The following is a 22,570-nucleotide window of genomic DNA, read 5'->3' as shown; positions in this document are numbered from 1 at the left end:
AAAGATCAGCGGGATGGGGGGGGGGGGGGGGGAGGTGCGGACTGGGACAGCATCAACACCAAGAAGAGCAAGAGGAGACAAAGATTTTTATTTCTAAAATGCAAATCTGGCCACGGCACTCTCTCGCTTTCAGCCCTCGCCATGAAGTTCCAACTCTTCAGCATTAACACGCTCCATGCTCTATTCCCCACTCATTCTTCCCTCCCCCTCCTCCCCTTAATTCCCTGGAAAAGCCTGGGAATTCCCCTGGGAAACCAAAAGTCAAACTCTCTCACGCCTCCCTGCTTTTGCACATGCTGTTCCTTTTCTCAGTATATCCTTTCCCAACTTGGTTCAGCCTGCAACCCATTCTCCTTGCTCCACACTGGGGCAGGTGTCTTGCCCTCCGGGGGCTTTCTCTCTGCCTTTACTTCCCTCCCCTGTCCTGGCAGATGCTGGTGTCACAGCCAGGCTAACGCTCTATTATAACTGCCTGGCAGATGTGTCTCCCTGACCAGCCCTGGAGCCATTCAAGGGCAGGGGGTATGTTTTCAAAGGAAAGGCTGAGCCAGGGAAGAAAAAAGGCAGGGGTGAAAGAAAGGGTGAAAGAACGAGATGGACATGTGACTGAAAACCACCCAGAAGCTACTCAAGAAGTGGACAGATGCTGTAAATCATGGCAGTGCCTCACGTGCCTCGAGCTTGGGCCCTTGGGTGTGGCTAGTTCACGGGGCCACTTATGGGTGTGCTCTGGGCTTTGACCCCCCTCGCTTCTCCACCCCAAGATGACAGATTTAAAAACCAAGTCTGTCTGATGTTAAAGAGTGAAAAAGAGTTGTTAAATTCGTTAACAAAGAAAATCTCTGAAAGAGATCCTTACTATCGCATCGGATTGTAAAAGGACCTTCCGGAAGATTCAGTTCAGAAGACTCTAAGAAAGGTAAAAAACAAACCCTCCCCCCAAAATCCAACCATCAGAACAACGATGAACAAAGCCATGTCCTAGGACGTACAGGGAGACCGCAGGAAACACACGGTTTGGGGAGAGTGATTTTGAACTGCCCAAGCACAAAGGAGCTCTGCTTTCTGTGCTCGCGGGCTCAGACACAGGGTCCTCCCTTGACCTGCATGTTTCCAAGCTGACCAGGGGCCTTCAGTCCAGGCCCGAGACACAAAACATGCTGCATCCCAGCCTGGGCATCGCTCCTTTCCTGGGATTCTACGTGGGTTTGCCCAGCAGCCTCTTCAAACGTTGTACATGGGGCAGCAGGTTCTCGGCAGTGCTCAGTAGCAGATCCTGACCGTCCAGCCTTCCCTAACACACGTGTGATGGGCAATCCACAGAAATGCAGGGCCTCATGCCACAGGCACTGCGAAGCCAGGATTGGAGCTATTAGGGTAGTCTTTGTTTTCCTCCCTTAAGTTCACTTCACGCCCAGCGCAGGGCTTGAACTCACGACCCTGAGATCAAGACCTGAGCTGAGACCAAGAGTCAGACGCTTAACCTACGGAGCCCCCCAGGCGCCCCCAGGGTGGTCTCTTCTTCCCATCCAAGTCCTCCATTAGAACTGTTGGCTCTCGCAGAGCAGGAAGGTGCTGAATTCCCAACGACCCTGACTCCTTCCAAGGCCAGACTCATCTTCATCTTTGCTTCCACCCTGGGAACCCAGCACAGTGCCACTGCCATGATGTGCCTGGCACACAATCTAGCTTCACAGCTGCTGTTGGGTCTAGCCACTGTGCATGTCACGGGACGCAGTTTTCCTTCAGAGGGTGTTGCATCAAACCATCATCTCCAAGGCTCCCCCTTTGTAATTTTGTAAATCTAAAAGAGCCTAGTAGGGTCTGAAATACATGTATACATTACAGATTGAAGTATGTCCCCGAAACGAAAATGTGGAAGTCCTGACCCCTGGTACCTGTGAATGTGACCTCACTTGGAAATAGGGTTTTGCAGATGTATTTAAGAGGAGGTCCTCAGGGTGGTCCCTAATCCCATAGAACTCGTGTCCTTGGAAGAGGGAAATTTGGACACAGAGACACACAGGGATAACATCACGTGACAAGACAGGCAGAGACTGGAGAGATGCAGCTAAAAGCCAAGAACACCAAGGACCAACAGCCACTTCCAGACGTTAGGAAGAAGCAAGGAAGGATTTACCTAGGGTCTCAGAGGGAACACGGCCCTGTTGTCACATTGATTTCGGACTTCTGGTCTCCACAATTGCAAGACGATAGACTTCTGTTGTCTCGACCCCACACTTTGTGGCTACGACAGCCCTAGGACACTAACACTCTGTTTGTGAGTTGAGCGTGTACTTAATGTCACCTTTCATTACATAAGTGATCTGTATCTGGGTAGCGTCCGCTTCATTACGTTATCCAATCGCTCTTTCGTTTCACATTTACCGAGCAACTCTTATGTGCCAGACCACATACAAGGTGCCAGGACAACAAAAGTGGGTAAGCCGGGAGACCACAGTGAAGATGGTTTTGTGAGGAACACAGCTCTATAACCAGGCGACTGTCACACAATGCAGTACGTTTCATAAGCACAGATCAGAGACATGACAAGCATATATCGAATGTCTACCTAACAGGTACCTGACGCTGTGCTGAGCACCTCGTACACGTGGTCACATTTAATCCTCACACTAGCCAATGAGGGAAGGCGCTACGGTGATGCTTCCTCTCCCATGGGTGAACTGAGACTCGGAGGCAGAGGGACTGCTGGACTCCAGCCCGGAGAGCGGAGTGTAACACCCCTGCTGGCTGCTCAGGGAGCACAGGGAAGATGGAGACCGGCTCCAACTGGGGGTGCACGGAGAGGCGTGCACTTTGATTCAGAGGGGCAAGGAAGCATCATTTACATATTAAAGCATCTTGGGGGCGCCTTGGGGTGCCTCAGTCGATTCAGCATCCGACTCTCGATTTCAGATCAGGTCACGATCTCATGGTTCCTGAGTTCAAGCCCCGTGTCAGGCTCTATGTTGACAGCACAGAGTCTGCTTGGGATTCTCTCTCTCCCTCTCTCTGCCTTTCCCCCGGTCGTCCTCCCTCCCTCCCTCAAAAGTAAACATTAAATAAATAAATAGACAAATAAATAAATAACTATTAAAGCGTCTTAGTCGCTGAATTTCAGAACAGCACAAATAAATAAAGACAGGCAGTTGGGTAAACAAACCGTGGTCATCCATCTTTAGCCACCGAAAAGCATGACGACAAAGCAGTCGTGGTAGCTCATATGCGACAGGAGCTGTTAACCCCCAGACCTCGTGTGCTCGTGCGGGAAGGAGGTACACAGGTCCTAATTTTCTTCTGCGCACCTGTCTCAAGCTTTCAAGTTACAAGGAAAATATCATCTGAATCATTACTCTGGCTAATACTTTGTAGCACCTAATGTATTTTGAGCACTGTTCTCTGAACTGACCATGTGTGAACTCAGCTAACCCCCAGCACCACCCCGTGGCTGCCCCATGGTGCAGGCTCTACTGTTTTACCCATTTTAGGAAGGAAGCCAAGGATGCACAGGACGGAAGGACGGAGGAGGGGGCTGAGGAAGACACCAAAGGGCAGCAGGGTCACTCTGAGAGCCAGGTCACTGTGAGGAATGCCAGCAGTGAGGGAGGGGCACCTCTATGAGTGTCCATGGGGCCAGGAGCTTCACAGTCACAAAGACCCTCCTCAATTCTGTCTCTCAGGTTAGAACCCAAACCATGTGACCCTGCCATTTTTGTGGGTCAAAAATAGTCAGACACCAGCAATTTCTTAGTTCAACACATAGATATAGTCACAGAGTAACTCCGGCAAAGTCGAAAGAAGTGTTTACTGTGAAATGTAAAACCTACTAAAATTGTTGTGACAGTTGCCATCTCTCTTCCTCCTCTCCTCTCCCTCCCCTCTTTTTTTCCTCCCCACTCCAGGCCCTCTCCACTCCCCCTTCCCCTTCATCCTCTGCCCCCTTTCTTGCCTCCTTTCTTGCATTTTAAACTGTATCAGGAGCCTAATGATCATACTTACTCATCGCTTGAGAACATTTCATGAAAGATTCAAATGCCCATGTGCACACATGTGTATTGTGTACATGCCCATGTATATTGTGTACACACGTGTACTGTGCACGCATGCATGTATATTGCATATACTCACATGTGTACTGTGTACCTTTGGATGTGTGTTGTGTATACATGCATGCATACATGCATGCTTACTGTGTACATGCACACATATACAGCATGCACACACACGTATATTGGGTGTACACATAGTTGTGCATACACATATACTGCGTATGCATATATGCATGTATTTTGCACACGCATTGTGTGCATGAATGCATACTGCATACATGTACATGTATATCACATATATGCACATGCACGCCGTGTACACACACATGTACATTGCACACACGTGTGTATAGTGTGTGCACACAAATACTGCGTGTGTGTATATTACGCTGTGTGCATGCATAGCATGTGTATACATATGTATGTTGCGTACACAGACACGTACATGGCATACAAGCGTGTATAATGTGCACCCAAGTATAGTGTGTCCGTGCATGTGTATTACATACACACGTGTATATGGTGCACGCACATGTATAGTGTGTCCATGACACATGTGTTGTGTACACGTGTGTATTGTGTACACACATAGGTATTGAGCACAGATGTGGAAGGAAGGACATAAAGCATCTTGCCCTGGTGGCCAAGCCTGCGTGACACACTGGACAAGAGCTGCTCCTGCTCTGTTAGCACCAGCTGGCTGCTCAAAGGTCACGTGGCCAAACCTCAAGCTCGGCCCCCGTGGGAGAGGAAGAGGACAACAGGGTGAGTAGACCACACCGGCCATTGGGACCCAGGGCCATGGGCTCAACCTGAGGCACGGCGCACGCCAGGATTCTTCAGTATTTGATAATAAACAGAAATATAACTTTTGTGCTACCTGACTGCCTACCTGGAACTCAAATATTCAGGAGGCAAAGGAAACAAACGGCCCAGAGGGTAGGGCATATGCCTTTTGGCCAGGAATGTGGGCAGACAAGCAGGGTTCAAACCCTGGCTCTACTACTGTCTCCTGGGGACAGGAGCGCGGGCAGGTTTCTCCTCAAAGCCCTCCTGTGTCGTGTGTAACAGGAGAGGCCGTCAGGTCCATCTCAGGAGGCTGCTGTAGTTTAAATGAGTCAAGGGCAGCAGCACGGTGCCTTAGACACAGAAGGTACCAAAACATACCCGGTGACGGGAGGCCCTGAAATTACTTTCCCTAGACATTTAAGGTCTTCCGAGGGAGATCAAGTATAGTCTAAATAGCAATGGTTCTGCTAGTCTTTTGAGGAGTCACTTCCAGCCCATGACCTTCCTTCATGCTGAAGACACATGATCCTCGGCCCCAGTGCCCAAGCCACAAGAAGAGAGAGAACGAGTCACAGATACTGAGGCAGGACTCCATACCTTTGACACCTTAGTTTAAAACAATACGTTTTTTTAGTCTCAAATCCATGCTTTCAGGCCCCCCGCCAAAAGGTATGATGACTGTTTTCCTTCAGAGGGCCCCAATTCCCATTGTGCAACTTAGAACCTGGGGGGAAATGCAAAACAATAAACCCTCTGCAAGTCTTTCAGACCAGGCAATTTGCAAGAAGCGCTTTCACATCATAGAAGGACTCTGCATTAGGCCAGAACTAATTAATTGCTACATTAAAGGAAAGCACCTTTAACATTTCAATGACATAATCATATGTAATTACGATCATATAAAGGAACACTTTATAATTAATGATGCCTCCACTTCCTGAGATGTGTAATCCTTCTGTCTTGAATTCCAAAGAGGTTGGCAAAAGGCAGGCACTAAATATAGATCAGGAACTAATATTTAAATCAGCTTTTAATTCACCTTTCAATATGAACAGTAAAACCAGAACAAAAGCTTACCCTTAATAGGACTCTAAGTCTTTATGTCTATGGGGCTAAATATACAGCAACAACAGATCCACGCAGAAATGGCCAAAATTACAGGCCTGAAATGATTACCCCTAAATAGCAATAATTTTGCCCCAGCAGGTGCATTAACTGCTTTTCCAGAAATGCAGTAAAACTCACCCCAACTGTCCCTGCTTTGGCAACTATGCTGTGTTATCGCTTAACAAAGCACTCTGACTCATCTCTGAGACTTAAAAAGGAAAACGGTTTTTCTTTCAATGAGAGAAATTTCCCACGAAAGGTGCAAACCCCAGATTGGTAGCACACATTCTAAGTGCTGTACATGTTTAGTCTTCGTAACAATCCCAAGATGGAACTACTAGGATCAACCATTTTATAAATGAGGACACTGAGGCACTAGATTGTTAATGAACTTGCCCAAGCTACCAAATTCCCAGGAAAAGACCCAGGATAAACAGACTTTCTAGATTTTAACATTCATCCTGTCACTCAAGCAACTAACGATGGGGAGGCCCATCCCCAATCTCTGTTGTTAGCAAAGGTCTGCAGCAATCGCAGGCGAAAACGCAGAGGGAACACAATCTGACCCACAGGAACACCCAAAGGGCTTCCAGAAAACAAATCCCCAGAGCACAGCTCTCCCCTCCACCAGCCGCCACCCCCCTGCATTAATTGCCTCCATCTGATTTTTCTAATTTGCTTCATGGCCCGTGATTACCTGCTTTCATCAATGAAATAGGCAGGTAGCGCTCTGCCACCCACGGCCGTCTCCCGGTCTCCCGTAAGGTCGAGGGCTTACCTTGTCGTAGTAGTATCGAAGGGCTCTGCTCAGCTTATCGTAGTTCATGTTTGTTTTGTTCTTGCGGAGTCCCCACAGTTTGGCCACTTCTTCCGCTTTGAGGAGCTTGAATTCGCCATCGCTGGAGGTCCAGCAGATCAGATGTTCATGCTTCTGGTCTAACAGCAACTGCAACAGGAACTGCCACAGCGTGATCGCGCTCTCCATACCTGGGGGAAGGAGGCTGGGTGAGAACCTGTCCTCATAGGTGCGGCTCAGGGCGCTAGGGAGGGGGTCTCGGGGCGAGCGCCTCAGCTCCTACCGTTCCTCCCCCAGTGAACCTATAACAAAAAAGTCGCTCTCACAGGCCACTTGGACTCAGGTGCCTTCTGAATTCATTTTCGTAAATGGCCGCGATTCAGAAACACAGGGAAGCCCAGTGATCCTTGTGGTCACAGCACACATCCCCTTGGGCAGCAGGGTGGCACTGGGAGTAACTGGAGAGATTCATGAACCGCCCACTTGCAGAATGAGTCCCCAGTCAAGCGATTCCCACTTAAGGCTATCGTCTGCTCCCACCCGTCCCATCTACGCTGTTGGTGGTCAGCCACCAGTCCTTGGTTTGCTGTGAAATGCTGGATTCCATGATGAGTGCTTTTAGGCAGGGGACTGGGGTCTATCAGTCACTGTAACTACAGGACGTGCTGCCTCCGGAACTGATAAAAACTTGTGGAACTGAAGAATCACCAAGGCCACTCGAAGAGCCCTTGGCTTCCCCACGACATGTTGGGGACATGTTGATCACGTTGCAGATCAAACCCACTGCCACACACGCCGAGATGGGAAAAGCATTTCTTCCCTGCTTATAAAATACTCTCTGGTGTGGACTTTGTAAGTGTTCTTCCTTCTGTCCAAAATGCTGCTCCCTAGCCCTGGAGCCTGATAAAGTCCTACTTATCTGTGATGACCCAGTAATAATGAAACCTTCTCAAAGAAATTCTTCCCCAACTCCCCCAGGCAGTTTCATATCTTCAGACACTTAAGAGCTTTCATGGCAATGTGTACTGATTCTACTACTAATAATAATCCACTTATGTTGGCAACATTCATTAAATTAGTAGGTGATGGGGATGAAGGAGGTCACTTATGATGAGCACTGACGGATGCATGGAATTGTTGAAACCCTATATTGTACACCTGAAACTAATATAACACTGCATGTTAGCTATACTGGAATTAAAAAATAAAAACAATAAATTCTCTCAACTAAAGGGGGGGGAGCCATTTGTTATATTAGGAAAGAATAGTTCGTTGGGCTGGCCTCCAAAGCTTCACCTCAGACCACCTGTCATGGTTGGACACATGAAGCGTCCTGGCTTTTAGTCTGGGCAGGATAGGGGCGACATTCCAGTACCAGGATCAGGATCAGTACCCGTCCAGGACCAGACGGGGGGAAATTGGCTTCTGGCCTGAGAGAAGCTTCAAAGGCAAGCTGTGAGGTGGGGGACAGAGTCGAGAGAAAGAGGGCTCATCTGCTATGAGAGCAACAAGGAGACGCTGAAGCCGGGGTGCCCAGAACAAGGAAGCGGTGAGGAGGTGCCTAACTCCAGGAGACCCGGAAGCCAGAATAACCTCCTGCGGCGACTTCTCTGTACCAATTTTTGAAACGAAATAGGCAGGTAGCACTCTGCCACCCACGGCCGTCTCCCAGTCTCCCGTAAGGTCGACTCACATCTTTCGTGCGTTTGTCTTAAAGGGGCAGCTTTCAGACTGACAAGCTACTTTCCTCCCACTCGGGAATGGACGTGGAAGTACCTAGCCACCCGAGAAGTAGTCACTTACTTCTTTCTTTTCACATGTTTAGCTGAAAAAACACATTTTATTATTTCCCTAAGCCACCGTGGGGCTTTCCAGGTAAAAGAACGCAGATTAGGAATGTTCTCCAAAAACCCATAAGGCATTTTATTTACAGCTCTTTAAAGGAGATATCCTTTACAGAAATCAATCTTCACCACAATGGCTGCTCAGTCTGTAAGACAGTAAATCATTTCGTTGTTGGATCAAAACCGCCCCCCTGCATCTCACGCACGAGTCTTGCTAAGCACAACTGCTGGGATACGCAGCCTGCTGGCTCCAGTTCCTAATATGAACCACCCTCCCGACTATTTGTGGAAGCCACAAACTTGTTTCTCATCACTGGCACTAAGAATTGCTAACAGTCGTCTCAAATTTTGGGGTGTTTTTTTGGCCAAACACTTCAGACAGTAAGCTTTAAAATATCTCTGAAACTTCAAGCACATGCTCAGAGGAACCTGCTCCAAAGGGCAGAAGGCTGCCGTGGGTTTGGAGGTCTGGATGGCAGGGTTGGCTGGGCCTGTGGCTCACGTGCCAGGTAGGAAGGCGGTCAGCGGTCCGCACTAAGGGACTCGAACCATCGTGTTCCAGATGGGACAACAGAAACTTATTCATGTATTTGAATGTATTTTACGGTTATTGTTTCTACCAAACAGGACTCCCTGCAGTTTATGTTTCCTGGAATCCCGGTCCATGGCCTTCCAGCCCCAGGTATCAGAACCATGTTCTCAGGGCATGACTTAGGGGGATAGATGTTCTCAATCTTTCACCCCTTTTCCCATTCACCAGACGGTGCAGCACTGTGCTCAAGTGGGTGGAGTACTCTTTTCCCACCCACTCCAATTTGGGCTTGACCATGTGATTCAATTTGGCCAATGCAATGTTCAGTAGACAGGATAACCATGCTGATTCCAGGTCTAAGAAGGTTCACATGTTTGCACTTTTCCTCTTGTGCTCCTGTCACTGCTGTGAAGCTGCTGCCCCTAAATGAGACACGTGGAGCCAACCTGAACTCCACCCAAAGCCTGGAGCTAAGTTCCACAGCCCACAGTCTGAGGCAGCATCCCTGAAGCTCATCGCGAGGAACACAAATGCCGTGGTAAGCCAGTGACTCTTGGGGCTGCCTGTTACGTGGCACCATTGCAGCAAAAGTTGACTATGACATTGTCTAACATCCTTTTTTTTTTTTAATTTACCATTTTAACCATTTTTTAAAATGTTTATTTACTTATTTTGAGAGCAAGATAGAGAATGCAAGTGGGGGAAGGGCAGAGAGAAAGGGAGAGAGAATCCTAAGCAGGCTCTGGGCTGTCAGCACAGGGCCTGATGTGGGGCTAGATACCATGAACCCTGAGATTATGACCTCAGCCAAGATCAAGAGTGAGACACTTAACCAACTGAGCCACCTGGGAGCCCCCAAGTGATTTTTTTTCTAAATTTTTTATTCTTTAACGCCTAGAATCGTTAATGAAGTACTAGGTCTTAAAATGCAGGTACAATAGGGGCGCCTGGGTGGCTCAGCCAGGCATCCAGCTTCGGCTCAGGTCATGATCTCACAGCTTGTGGGTTCAAGCCCCATATCGGGCGTTGTGCTGATAGCCCAGAGCCTGGAGCCTGCTTTGGATTCTGTGTCTCCCTCTCTCTCTGTCCCTCCCCTGCTCTCACTCTGTCACTGTGTCTCTCAAAAATAAATAAACATTAAAAAAAAAATTTTTTTTAATGCAGGTACAATAAAGGCCAATTTACCTGGCTGCCATTATAAGGAATGTGGGTAATTCAGAGAGCATACTGTGGATCTTTAAGTAAAATGTTCAAGAAACTGTTGATACTTGAGATTTAAGTTTCATACATTAAAAAAAATTTTTTTAATGTTTATTTTTGAGAGAGAGAGACAGAGTGCTTGCGTGGGGCGGGGGGGGGGGGGGGGGGGGGGGGGTGGGGAAGGGGGGAAGGGAGGGAGGAGGGTGCAGAGAGATAGAGGGAGACACAGGCTCCAGGCTCTAAGCTGCCAGCACAGAGCCCAATGCTGGCTGGAACTCACAAACTGTGAAATCATGACCTGAGGCAAAGTCAGATGCTTAACCGACTGAGCCACCCAGGCACCCTAGGTTTGATATGTTATTATGCAAACAGAGACCTGCTTCAGTTAAAATACTTCATCAGCCTAAGCTCCTGTACTGATTCCCCACAACTCTCTGCCTAAAATACAATGAACACATGAAATTTCTAGAAATCTTTTAAAAATATTCCCTGAACTTTTTGCTAATTAGAAAATTCTTCTCTTTCTCGTTCCCCTGCCCAGACTTTATTTTGGACGTACACATTTTATCCAGTATTGTAATGCCATTCTTTATGCAAAATCAAATTCTGCACTTTTTATATTTAGGAGGAAAAGTCCACTTTTGAAGGCACCATTGCTCTTACAGGAAGAACGGCTTTTCAGCAGTAAACACTTTGTCTTCCGTTGGCCCCCCTCAATCTTGCCCCTGACAGTAGATGTTTCCCACCCTCTCTCCTGGAGCTAACCAGAGACAACAGCCTCTCCAGAGAACAAAGCCACCTGCCCTTTGTCCCAGCCCTCCTTTTTCTTTGTAATTTATAGCCTAGATCTACCCACAGTGGAGTTTAGTTATTTAAAACCATTTGTCCAATTTGAATAAGAAGCATGCTTCCTTTTAAAGGGAAAAAAATAGGTTCCCCATATTGACAAATTATTTTCATTAAAATTTTTGTCATATTCTCCCTTCAGTATAAAGAAAACTGGATCTAAGCTCAAGGCTTACGATTCTTATATGATAAAATGAAGTTTACAAATTAAATAGCTTCCTCCCCTGTCCCACTCAAATTAACAATTTTACAGATGACAGATGATGTTTAGTTGAAAGACGTCCCACACTCACAAAAAGGTTATGGCAATGACCGAGCCAATGTAAGCTCTTTTGAGTAAGATGTGTTTATACCACTATTCCCTATAAAGATTCAATTCTCTCCTCACTGCTTTCAAAAAAATTTTTTTGAGCATCCACTTTATGCCAAGACACCATCAGGGTATTTGGGAGACATCCACGAGCAGAACAGACGAAGACCTCTTTCCTCATGGAGCTCCCCCTTCCAGTGGGAGAAGACAGGCCACAAACAGCAAATGTGAGCGTCAGAACAGCGCTACGTAGAACAACAGTGCTATGGCCAGAGCAGGTTAAGGGGCTGGGGGCCTGGGGGCGCATGAGCAGAAGGTGACGGAAGGCCTCAGTGAGAAGCTTTAGGTCGAGAAATTCCTTTGTTATAAAATAATTTTCCAAGTGGGTAAAATCATTCTTCTCATGCAGACACAAAAATGAAGGATTTTATTTTACTCACTGACCAACTAGGAGGGAAGTAGGCAGACCTTATAACAAGTTAAAAAATACCTGAATAAGAGAAGCATTTATAGATTAGAAATATTGAAATGAATGCACAAATGGGGCAAAACTGAGGGTGGGAGGGAAGTCCACTGAACACTGCAGGACAGAACAGGATTTGCATGTCTCTAGACAATCACTACTTTGCTGTCACTTATCTATAATTAACAAAGTTGTCAAACAGCTTCCCTAAAATCAGAATCACATCGCCCAGAGGGGTTTTCTCCTGAATTCTAGACAATGCAGTTTTTCACCAAAGCACAAGTATTCCCTACAAATTGCAGCAGGTGAGGGAGTGAGCCACTTTGTCTATTTAGAAGTCTACACAGTGGGTCAGAGCAGGTTCAAAAGCCAGCCTCCCTGGGTTCCAATTCAAGTACTGGTCCTGTCTGGCTGTGGGACTTTGGGTAAGTTGCTTAGCATTTCTGTGCCTCATTATCCTATAAGCAAACTGGGGATGATAGTAGTACTGGGCTGCTCGAAGGATTGCTTGAATTACTAACTAGGCACTTGAACTATACCTGCTACATAGTGTTACTCAAATGTTCACTATTATTTTTCAAGCAACAAGGAAACCTCTTCATCGAGCATGCTGCTTTCACCTGGCACGAAGGCATCACTTAGATACTGTATCAGCTTGGTTGTTTGTTCATTAGGCAAGGACCCCAATACAGTCACTGGAATCCAGGGAGGATCTTCAGCTATTCAGTGACTGCTGTTTATAAAGTGACTCAAAACATGCTTATATTTTTTTAGACTACCATCAAAAAGGAAAGGACAATTTTTTTTTTTTTTTTTTTTAATTCTGAGAAAACTCAGATCCCTGGGCACATATTTGCAGACTCCAGCTTAAGAACCACTGGTTCAAAATGCTTAGCCTGGGGCCTCCAAGCTGCTGTGAGCCCCTGGGTGCCCACACCTCCCTTAGGGCTAGTTTTGCTCCATCTCTCTTGTGCTCCTGGAGGGTATGGGGCAGGGAGTCACATAGATGAAAGCTGTTTGGTCAGGAAAAGAGAAGTGCTCTAAAGTGACAACCGAACGGACATCTGTGACGACATGTTTATGACCACTGGTGATGGAGCCCACACAGGTACGTTCCCCGTGGCCGGTCAGGGCAACAGATGCGGAATGCAGAGGGGTGGGGCTCGCCACGCCAGTAGACAGTAAAGGGCTTGTCTACTGGCACAGACTGGGAGAGAAACCGAGGCAGACTGTTACTTTCCACCCCCAGTCTGCGTCTCCAACTCTGTTATTTTTAAAGAATGCAAATACTACCCTTGATTCAGTCTTTAATCTGGATGGAGCCGCACAGAGAAGGATCCTATAGACTGAACGCAGCGATCACTCTCATTATCCCTGGTGCCCTCCTCTGCCCGCTTGAGAGCCCCCAGGCCACGTGTCACTATCACACCTGCAGCATCTCAATGTCTCTTCCTCAAGTCAAGGGCACTAGCCACCAATCCCACCCCAGCACACTAACTCCAGGCACACTTCCTCTGGCTCCTGGGGGTCTAATGAATGCCCTGCACAAAGAAGTGGAAGCTGCTCCCTCCACAGGACCAGGAAAGACCAACACTCATGAAACAGGGGGAGAGCACTTTCCTGTATTATCTCAATTTGTGTTACACCCCTATGGGTCAAATATATTTATCATTCCCACTTTGTAGATGAGAAAATTGAGGACCAATTGTGGAAGAGCAGGTGCCCCCTAGAACCATCTATGCAGTATGTGTTCAACACACCAGTGCTAACTGTTGGTCACCAGTCCAAGAAAAGAGGAGGATAAAAACCCAGAATAAGTATATAGAGATTTCTACTGCAATTTGTCATTATCACTACATCCGAGTGTGTGTCAGTATAGGCTCATCTTACTGCCACAAGCTATGCACAAGTCAGAATCACGAAGTAGGACCATGCTAAAATGTGTGATATTCAAGGTTTTTCAACTGTAACCCAAGAGTATACAAAAAAATCTAGAATTCATTGATTAAAAGATTTAAATATAATTATAACTTTATAGGGAAAGTTGTGGGAACTGGCAACCAATGGATGGAAGATGGAATTTTAAAATGCAGCCATACTTGCTTTGTTTTAGGTTATTAATACTTGCTTAATTTTAGGGGCGCCTGGGTGGCTCAGTCGGTTGAGCGTCCGACTTCGGCTCAGGTCATGATCTCGCGGTCCGTGAGTTCGAGCCCCGTATTGGGCTCTGTGCTGACAGCTCGGAGCCTGGAGTCTGCCTTGGATTCAGTGTCTCCCTCTCTCTCTGCCCCTCCACCCCTCCCCTCTCAAAAATAAACATTAAAATTTTTTTAAATACTTGATTTTAGATGGAAGTTAAAAAAATTAATATGCCAAGTTTGTGGAAATGGGTTTCAAAATCTCCTTTCTAGTGCTGTCAACATACCTCTATCAGACTGGCTTCTCTTCAGTGTAATTGAAACAAAACACAGAAATAGTTTACATACATCATCTCCTACAAGTAGCAGTGTGGTATCCAACCTAGATTAAATTCATTAGTTAGCAAGAAGCAAACTCTTTCTACACTAAACGTGAAGTATTGATGAATGTGGTGTTTGTTTAAAGTGTACTTATAGGCATTTAATACAGGGAATCACCAGTTCACTTAGAACCTTTTTTGTTTGGTTAAAATTACTGGATGGCAAAAAGTTACCAGTATTAATAATGAACTTCTATATTATTTGCCTTTGTATGCATTTTCAATGAATATTTAGTTTTTGTAATTGTTTTTCTTATTACATTTATTCCAATTGTATATGTTGAAATGTCATTTCATGCCCATAAAATCGCTAATTAAAAATCGGGCTTATGTTTTGGTATCTTTGGTCATTATTTTCCTAGTAACCTAATTTTTCTTGCATTTCACAAAATTATCAGTCCACCGTATGTTGGAAATTCTAAAAACTGGTCCTTTTCCCCTGCTGGCTTGAGAAGCACTGTTCCCGGATGCCGATGTGGTGAGTACCAACCTTTGTTTTGCTTGTCGACGTGTCCCCAGCTTAGATCAGTGACAGGTCACACTACACACCCAAGAGACATTTGTCACATGAATGGATGAATAAATAAAACTGAGGTTAGCACACACCACAACGTGTACTCTTACCTGCTCTGTAATACCGCAAAGGAACACGCATGAGAATTTGGAGTAGGCTCCTTTGGAGAAGGCCTTCCAGAGGAGCGAGCGTGAGCACTCATCCTTTAAACTAAAGGGTGTGTACAATTTTAAAGGGGTGACTGGAGAGAGGCAGATGTCTTCCACAGGAAGAGGAACAAGAGCAAAGGCCAAAGCAAGAATTGGGATGGGGGTCTGGAACAAAATGCACCTGCAATTTACCCAGAGGCAACCTCCCCCACTTGAGCCTGAAGAAGTCACCAAGTAGCAGGCGTGATGTGCTCCCTCCAATTCCACCAAACCTCCAGCAGCTGCTGGGCTGATGGGAGAGTCAGTTTCCCCACGACTGCCAGCCCTGCTTTCGCACCTGGAACCTGAGCTCCGAGACTAACTCACAGTGACATTAATAGTGTAAGTTAACGCTTCAGGAACCACCTCATTGCTAGGGGTCCTAGTAATTCTTCATTTCTAATTTGGAGGGAGTGGTACAAAGAGGTACCAAGAGGGTCTCTCCAAACTGCTTAAGCTTCAAGCCCCACAAAACGTGGGCCTGCCCCTGTAGAGCCTCTTTAAGCTGCCTCTTTACTCAAAGAAGCTGCTTTTCCTCTTCTGGGAAGTGGGCATTCTCTCTGTCGGCCACAAGGTGGCGCCAGACATCTTAATGGGAGATGGGGCTGCGCAGAACCGCTTTATGCAAAGCATGAGGTTTTTGCTTCCATTCTTAGAAGTTGAAATACCAACGTATTTGTTCTTCTTTCTATTGATGGCAACCTATCACTTCTCTTTGCATGTTCCTGGTTTCATTTTTAAAGTTACACTAAGGTGGGAGTTGAGGGGACAGTACTATTTGATTTTCTAAAGCTTACATATTGTGCCAACTAAAGCAATTAGCCAACTTCAAAATTTTTTTTTTCAGTCAGAAATTAGAGAGCTCAAGGAAAGAAGAAAAGTGCCTATGTAAGACCCAAACAGAGCAGGCAGATGCTCAATAAGTACATGTCTTCCTGCTTGCTAAAACCTGAATGGTTAGAGAAAGGAGGTTGAATGTTAACACTTTGTACTGAAAATTCTCTTACCTTCCACTCCTCTGTCCAGAGTAGCATCTAGTAAGCATTTGTATACCATTAAATCATCAAGGTCCAAGAGGAAGGGCAGAAACCATTTCATTATATGAAACAAACCCTATACTTATCAAGAATTGGAAAACAACACTTTGTATTATTTGAGATGGCCGTAACAGTACAGAACACCTTTAAGGCATTAAGTAAATGAGGATAACATTTGGTAACTATGCCCAGACGTGAAGTCTTTTTCATTATTTTTATAAGGTGGGACAAGGATTATTTAAATTTATTTTCAAACGGCATTTTAATTATCGTCAACCCCTGCATTAAAAAAAATGCCATCTGTGAGGCCAAGTTCAAGTCCCCCAAAGCTCTTTTTTACTTAGTAGCAAATGTGTGTATTCTCATTCATTCTGGGGACACATACAGAGTGTTCATTTTTTTAAAGAGCAAGGTGAACAGGAGGGAGAGGAGCCATTGCTCAGTCTACTTATTCACCCTTTATAATAAGTTCGCAATGTTTTCGCAAATACAATTTTTCAAATAACTCTTCCATCTGAGGAAAGAGAGGAGGAAGGCACTGTACTAGAAACAGTCACTGTACTAGAAACTTTGGAAACTGTATTGTCTCTGGGTAAATTAGAAGCAACTTGATTGGTTCACTGGATGACTTTTTATAAGTGAATTTCCTTTGGACAAGTAAATGGATGACTACGTTAACTTGAGCTGGGAAATCACGTTTGAGCCATTCTACTTCCTCCTTCATCTGTATATGCATGCCATTTCCCATCCCACCCCACTATTGCACAACCCTGCCCATCTCATCCCGTATTTTCAGACAGACCTGCACTGAGATGGAAAATGGCCTATTTTCCCACTATGCTGCCTCACATGGGCACTTCTATGATCCTTAATTTGGCAACATCCCCAAATTTCCTAATGTTTCTGGTACAGAGTTTGTTCTTTTCTGTGCTTGAAGAAGCAGCAGGGAGCAATCAAGCCAGAGGATTAATAAATAATTGGCTGCCCCAGAAGCACACACCTATTTCTCTGTACCTCAAACAGGCAAGTCCATTTGAGGGGGACGGTGATGGGGAAAGCTCAGCACGCTGCCCTATCCATTACGAGCCTTCCACAAGGCTTACTGTTGCCTCCACATATGCCTTCTATGGAGCCTTCAACAAGGCTTCCACAGGGGGAGCTACTCGATGTTGGCCATCATTTCATTAGTGTCATCAGCAATTCCAACATGGCACCTGGTGAGCAGGTATTTTCTAAACAGGTGTGTAGGGAATCTAAATTTCTTTGGGTCTCAATTTCTTTTTAAATGTTTATTTATTTTTGAGAAAGAGAGCACAAGCAGGGGAAGGGCAGAGACAGAGAGGGAGACACAGCATCTGAAGCAGGCTCCAGGCTCTGAGCTGTCAGAGCCCGACGTGGGGCTCAAATCCACAAACCGTGAGATCATGACCTGAGCTGAAGTCGGACGCTTAACTGAGCCACCTAGGCACCCTTCGATCTCAATTTCTTTACCCCTAAGGAGGGGATTGTAATATCTGACTTCAGAGGCTCTTCTTTAATGTGCTAATGAGTCCAAACAGAGAATAATTTTATTCATCTCTTTTTTATCTCAGGAGAAAGATGGACTTACTCACTTCTCCAGTATCTTCTGACTGCATGAGCCCTGCATGCCCTGCATCTCCCCACTTGGCTCGTCAGGTAGCCACACAAACAGAGTGTGCGTTCTGCAGCCTTAAACACACACATCTCCATTTAATCTCTTCTTTGAAAACATCACACAAAATTTTATTGGGCAGTTAAAGGAACACAAGCCTGCTAGATCAAAGCAGCCAACTGGTCACCCAGCCTTCCCAAAGTGAGGCTATAGTTCATTATAGCCACTCGGTTAACCACATCCACCTCCCTCATATATCAACATGCCCAGGAAACAGATTTAGAAATCCTGGGCACTGCAGGGGAAATGTTTTCAGGTAACCAACTGTATTTAAAAAGCAGACCACGTCTTGACAGATGAGTAGGACTGCAAAAAGAGGTACCTACAACCGGGGACAGTCCCCAGGTCTCTCTCCCCCCACCCCCACCCCCCCATAGAATCTCACAGAGAAGCACAGGCTCTACTGACAAACGTCTTTTCTTTAAACAGACGGGTTGTTCCTTCCCAGACAGTTTTGGACTAAAACCCAAACGTTCACTTTCTTTGCAATTGTTTTTGTTGCCCGTGTGTTTTGAGCACATCTTAATTCTGGCCTGAAGCACGTCGTCCCTCTTTAGTTCTCATACTCGGTAACACTCAGCTTCCTCTTCTGCAGGTTGCAGGCAGGAAACTGGAAAATGGGCCACAGGAAACCTGGCCTCCTACATCTGTCCCACTTTGTAATTGCAGCTCTGGTTTCATTTTGCTTTGTGTGTCAGCTCTGTTTTAACCCTCAAAACGACGGCCAAACTCTGCTTTCTGGAAGAACACAGCTATTCTGGTTGCCCAAGAAAACTCACTGAGACTGTTTTTCCCTCCTCAGAGTAATTAGCCCTATGAATTCAATAGGGAATAAATACTAAGCAAATTCTTTTTCAACAGTAGCCGTTTGGATCAAAAGTGCATGGAACTAGAAAAATGATTCATTAGATGTCGTAAAGCTACCAATAACCCCTGGGGAAAATCAAGTCTATTTTAGAGTACTGTACACAGAAGTTATTGTAGAGAAATAGGATTACCAGTGGTCCAAGGCTCCCTGACAAAGTTTGACTTGTGAGGCTCTGGTAAATAACGTATGAAAATAAGCTATACTCATACCTCATTATAGTCTCTTTCATTATGACACTGTCTCAAATTACATTACTTAACAATTACCACCATTAGGTTGAACTAAATGAAATTGTTGTTTTTATGGCTCAATAACCAGTCAAATATCCACAATCTCATATAGGCAACTTAAAGCATATAATCATATACATAGAACACACACACACACACACACACACACACACACACACACACACAGAGTCACATCTCCAGAACAGTATCTTCTTCCTGTGTTTGGGTCCATGGATCCCTTTGAGAATCTAAAAGTCTCCGGGGTGGGGGGGGGGGGGGGGAGGTAAACTCCTACAAAATACACATAATGTCAACGTGATTCATAAAACACTAAAGATAATTTATAAAGTTCCAAGAGCCCCATTCTAAAGGAAAGGTTAGGTATACCCTCCCTGACCAGCAATACTGAGAGTCCACGGAATAATCAAGAAAAGGGCTCGTACCAAAATAAAAACCTGTTCCTTCTCTAAATAGGAGCTTTTCTTTTTTAACACTTAACATTTTGATGAGCATTTATCATGTACCAGGCATTGTGCTCAGCACTTCATACACATCTCAATTTAATCCTCCACGAGGAAGTCATGACTTTAAAAGGTGAAATAAGATGCTCACGGCCACAGGATTGACATGGACAGAGACTCCTACCCAGAGGGATCTGGCTCCAATGTCCAGCTTCTCACCATTGTTCCTCCAGCAGGGGCTTCATTTCTTGCATGCACATCTCACTGCTGCTAAGCGAGAAGTCTCATTTTAACTCAGTGGGACATGTAACATTCCCATTGTGAATCAAATTAGGAAATTTCCTTGTTCATTTCTGGCTTTGCCTCCTCTGTGACTCCAGTTATTCTGATTGGTTCTGTTTTAAGAAAGAGACTTTGAACCCATGCTACCATCGTTTTTTAAACTCATTTCCCTTTTAAAAAGATCTGCATGTTGGGATGCCTGGGTGGCTCAGACCATCAAGCATCTGGCTCAGGTCATGATCTTGCAGCTCGTGAGTTTGAGCCCCGCATCAGGCTCTCTGCGGTCCTCGCGGAGCCCACTTTGGATCCTCTGTCTCCCTCTCTTTCTGCCCCCCTCCCACTAGCGCTCTCTCCCCCCAAAAAATTAACTTTTTTTTTCTTAACAAAAGACATGTATGTTGGTTTAGACCCACTCCAGGTTCATTCAACACTAAATAATCAAGGTTGGCTCTTGATAATAAAGACAAGATGTGGGAAGCTGCACCTTCTGTAAACTCAGCTCCTCCTCAGCAGGAGAAGTCTTCCTCTCGCTTGGGGTGTATACACAAGCCAGTGGAACAAGAGGATGCGAGTCAAGAATAGAAATTCTATGGACCGAGCCTGGCTCCAGAGATGGGGTCTAAAACCTGCCCGCATTCCTCCAAACAATAAAAGGAATCATGGGTGTCACTTCACCTGAGAATAGGGACAGACTGGGAGCCCCTCTGAAACCACATGATAGGACCTAGAGTGGCACCCAGCAGAAGCTCACATTTGTTCCTTTAAAAACAAACACCTCTGGGGAAGCCCTGTTTCAAGTTCTAAGAGAGCAATATTTGGGATTTCGTGGAGGATCATAACAAGGACATGAAAACAAAATGCTGCCTTGGGTTCAGTACAACTTACTTAAAATCTTGCCAACCATCCTTAAATGTGAGCTTCCATTGAGTGGAGCTTCCTAATTTCCAGTGGGCATTTTCTCTCCCATACTACCCTTGATTCTTACATTTCATAGGCCTTTGAAAGGAAAATCTTTTACCTAAACTTTGTCCTATTCCTATATTTGAAACTTGATCCTGTGTGTAAGCGGAAAAGTTGGAAATCAGAACATAAATTCTCATGACAGCCACGGCCTTAAAGAGTTGCATGATCTCTGGCAGGGACGTCAACTTCTCTGTGTTTCAACTTTTTTTTATCTGTAAAACAAGGATAAGGCCAGCCCTATCCCCTTCCATACATGAGTGCTATCAAATTGAAAGACTTTATATGTTTATTTTGAAAATAAAAATCCAAGTTATCCTTTTGGCCAATACACTGTACAAATTATCTTTAAAATAGGAATGGAACAATGCCTTCAGCTTCAAATAAAACCTTAACAGAGATATTTTTTAAATCTGTGGTTGTCTTAACATCAGGAAATGTTTGTTTGCTTACTTTTTGTTATGATAGTTTTACAAAAGTCAAAAATAAAGGAAATCTTACATACTGCTTTCACTAGGATGAAACCGTAATCTCTCAGATAAACTTGAAAGCTTTTCTGTGCTAAATAATAAGTTGGTAACCGCCAAAAGAATATATACCCAGCATAGTAAGAAAACTTCTGCATGATACAAAATGATGGTGAATTTTCCACATCCAGAAACTAAAACATTTCCTGCCAGAGCATCCTCCAAACCCTTCTATTGTGTTGAAACTGTAAAATCTTTCTAAATCAGGACTTCCTCCTATTATGCTTTAGAGGCGTCTTTCTGGGAAGGGTAGATCCAAGGCAAAAGGTAGGAACTCCCGCAGCACCACCCAGTGGAAACGTTAGAAAAAAAATACACACACACACACACACACACACACACACACACACACACAAGATAAAATACATTTAGTCAAAGAAAATGCAAGCCTTAGCTCTTCTAACTAAAAACCTGGACACCGCTTCTTTTTCCAACAATGGCAAGCAGCGATATGTTTTGCCTAATAACAGTGCTCTTCTTCCTGGAACTGTTCCTCAAATGCCACCCAGCCAAAGGATCACCAACATCATCTTCCCCATCTCTCTCACACGTGTCCACACACACTGAGCGGACACCGGGGTGGGGGAGGAAGGAGGCCCCGGTGGGGTCAGGTGTGGGCTGCTACACCATCTCTTCCTCTCTGGAGGAGTCCCAAGGGACCCTGGGGACGGGGAAATGTGCACAGCTGTGCTCAGCATCCCAGACCTGCTGCAGCTCTGGACATTTCCTGACAGAAAGGTAACCCTGTGTGCGCCTTCCTCTTCCCCTGGCCGGGCTGCACCCGGTCTGGGCCACCTCCAACATCTGCACGGCAATTCTCCCTCCCTAGCTCCACCCAGGGAAAGGTACAGAGCCTTTCCTCTTGGCCCATCTCTCCCGTGCCTCCAAATCTCTCCCCAGTATGACCACTGTTTCTGCTCCCTGTCCTGCCAAAGCCGCCATGGGTCCCACACCCTCTCCAGGAGTGGTTCAGTCTCTGCTTCATTTACTAGCATTAGAACACGTCTCTCTTCACCAGTGGCTGCTTCTCACGCATGCATGACACATCAGGCTACTAATCTTAGGAACCCTTGACCTTCTCCTTCCAGCTTTCCTTCACGGCCCTAGTAGCAGCCTGGAGAGGGAGAGAAGCCGTGGTCTTCCCAGAGCAACTTTTCTGGTCTTTTCTATAGAACTTAAAGTAATAAAGTATCATTTCTTCTATCATTTCTGGATAGCTAAGTCACTGGGTGGCTCAGTCAGTTAATCAGCGGACTTTGCCTCAGGTCATGATCTCACAGTTAGTGGGTTCAGCCCCATGTCAGCAGAGCCTGGAACCTGCTTCGGATTCTGTATCTCCTTCTCTCTCTGTTCCTC

The 22,570-nt window shown here is 45.6% G+C and overlaps 1 protein-coding gene across 4 annotated transcripts in view; it reads right to left on the bottom strand.

Annotated features, from left to right (window-relative positions):
• The window catches only part of ELK3 (ETS transcription factor ELK3), a 67,916-nt gene that overhangs the window by 33,592 nt on the left and 11,754 nt on the right, over positions 1–22,570 (bottom strand). For all 4 annotated transcript variants that reach the window (XM_042947432.1, XM_042947433.1, XM_042947434.1 and 1 more), the window contains exon 2: positions 6,724–6,932. In XM_042947432.1, the coding sequence (XP_042803366.1) occupies positions 6,724–6,930 (207 nt within the window). In that variant the 5' untranslated portion in view covers positions 6,931–6,932. The remainder of the gene's footprint in view (positions 1–6,723; positions 6,933–22,570) is intronic.

The sequence above is a fragment of the Panthera leo genome, chromosome B4, assembly GCF_018350215.1.
Source record: "Panthera leo isolate Ple1 chromosome B4, P.leo_Ple1_pat1.1, whole genome shotgun sequence".
NCBI lineage: Eukaryota > Metazoa > Chordata > Mammalia > Carnivora > Felidae > Panthera > Panthera leo.
The sequence above is the reverse complement of the archived record's forward strand: the minus strand, read 5'-3'. Positions and strand labels throughout refer to the sequence as shown.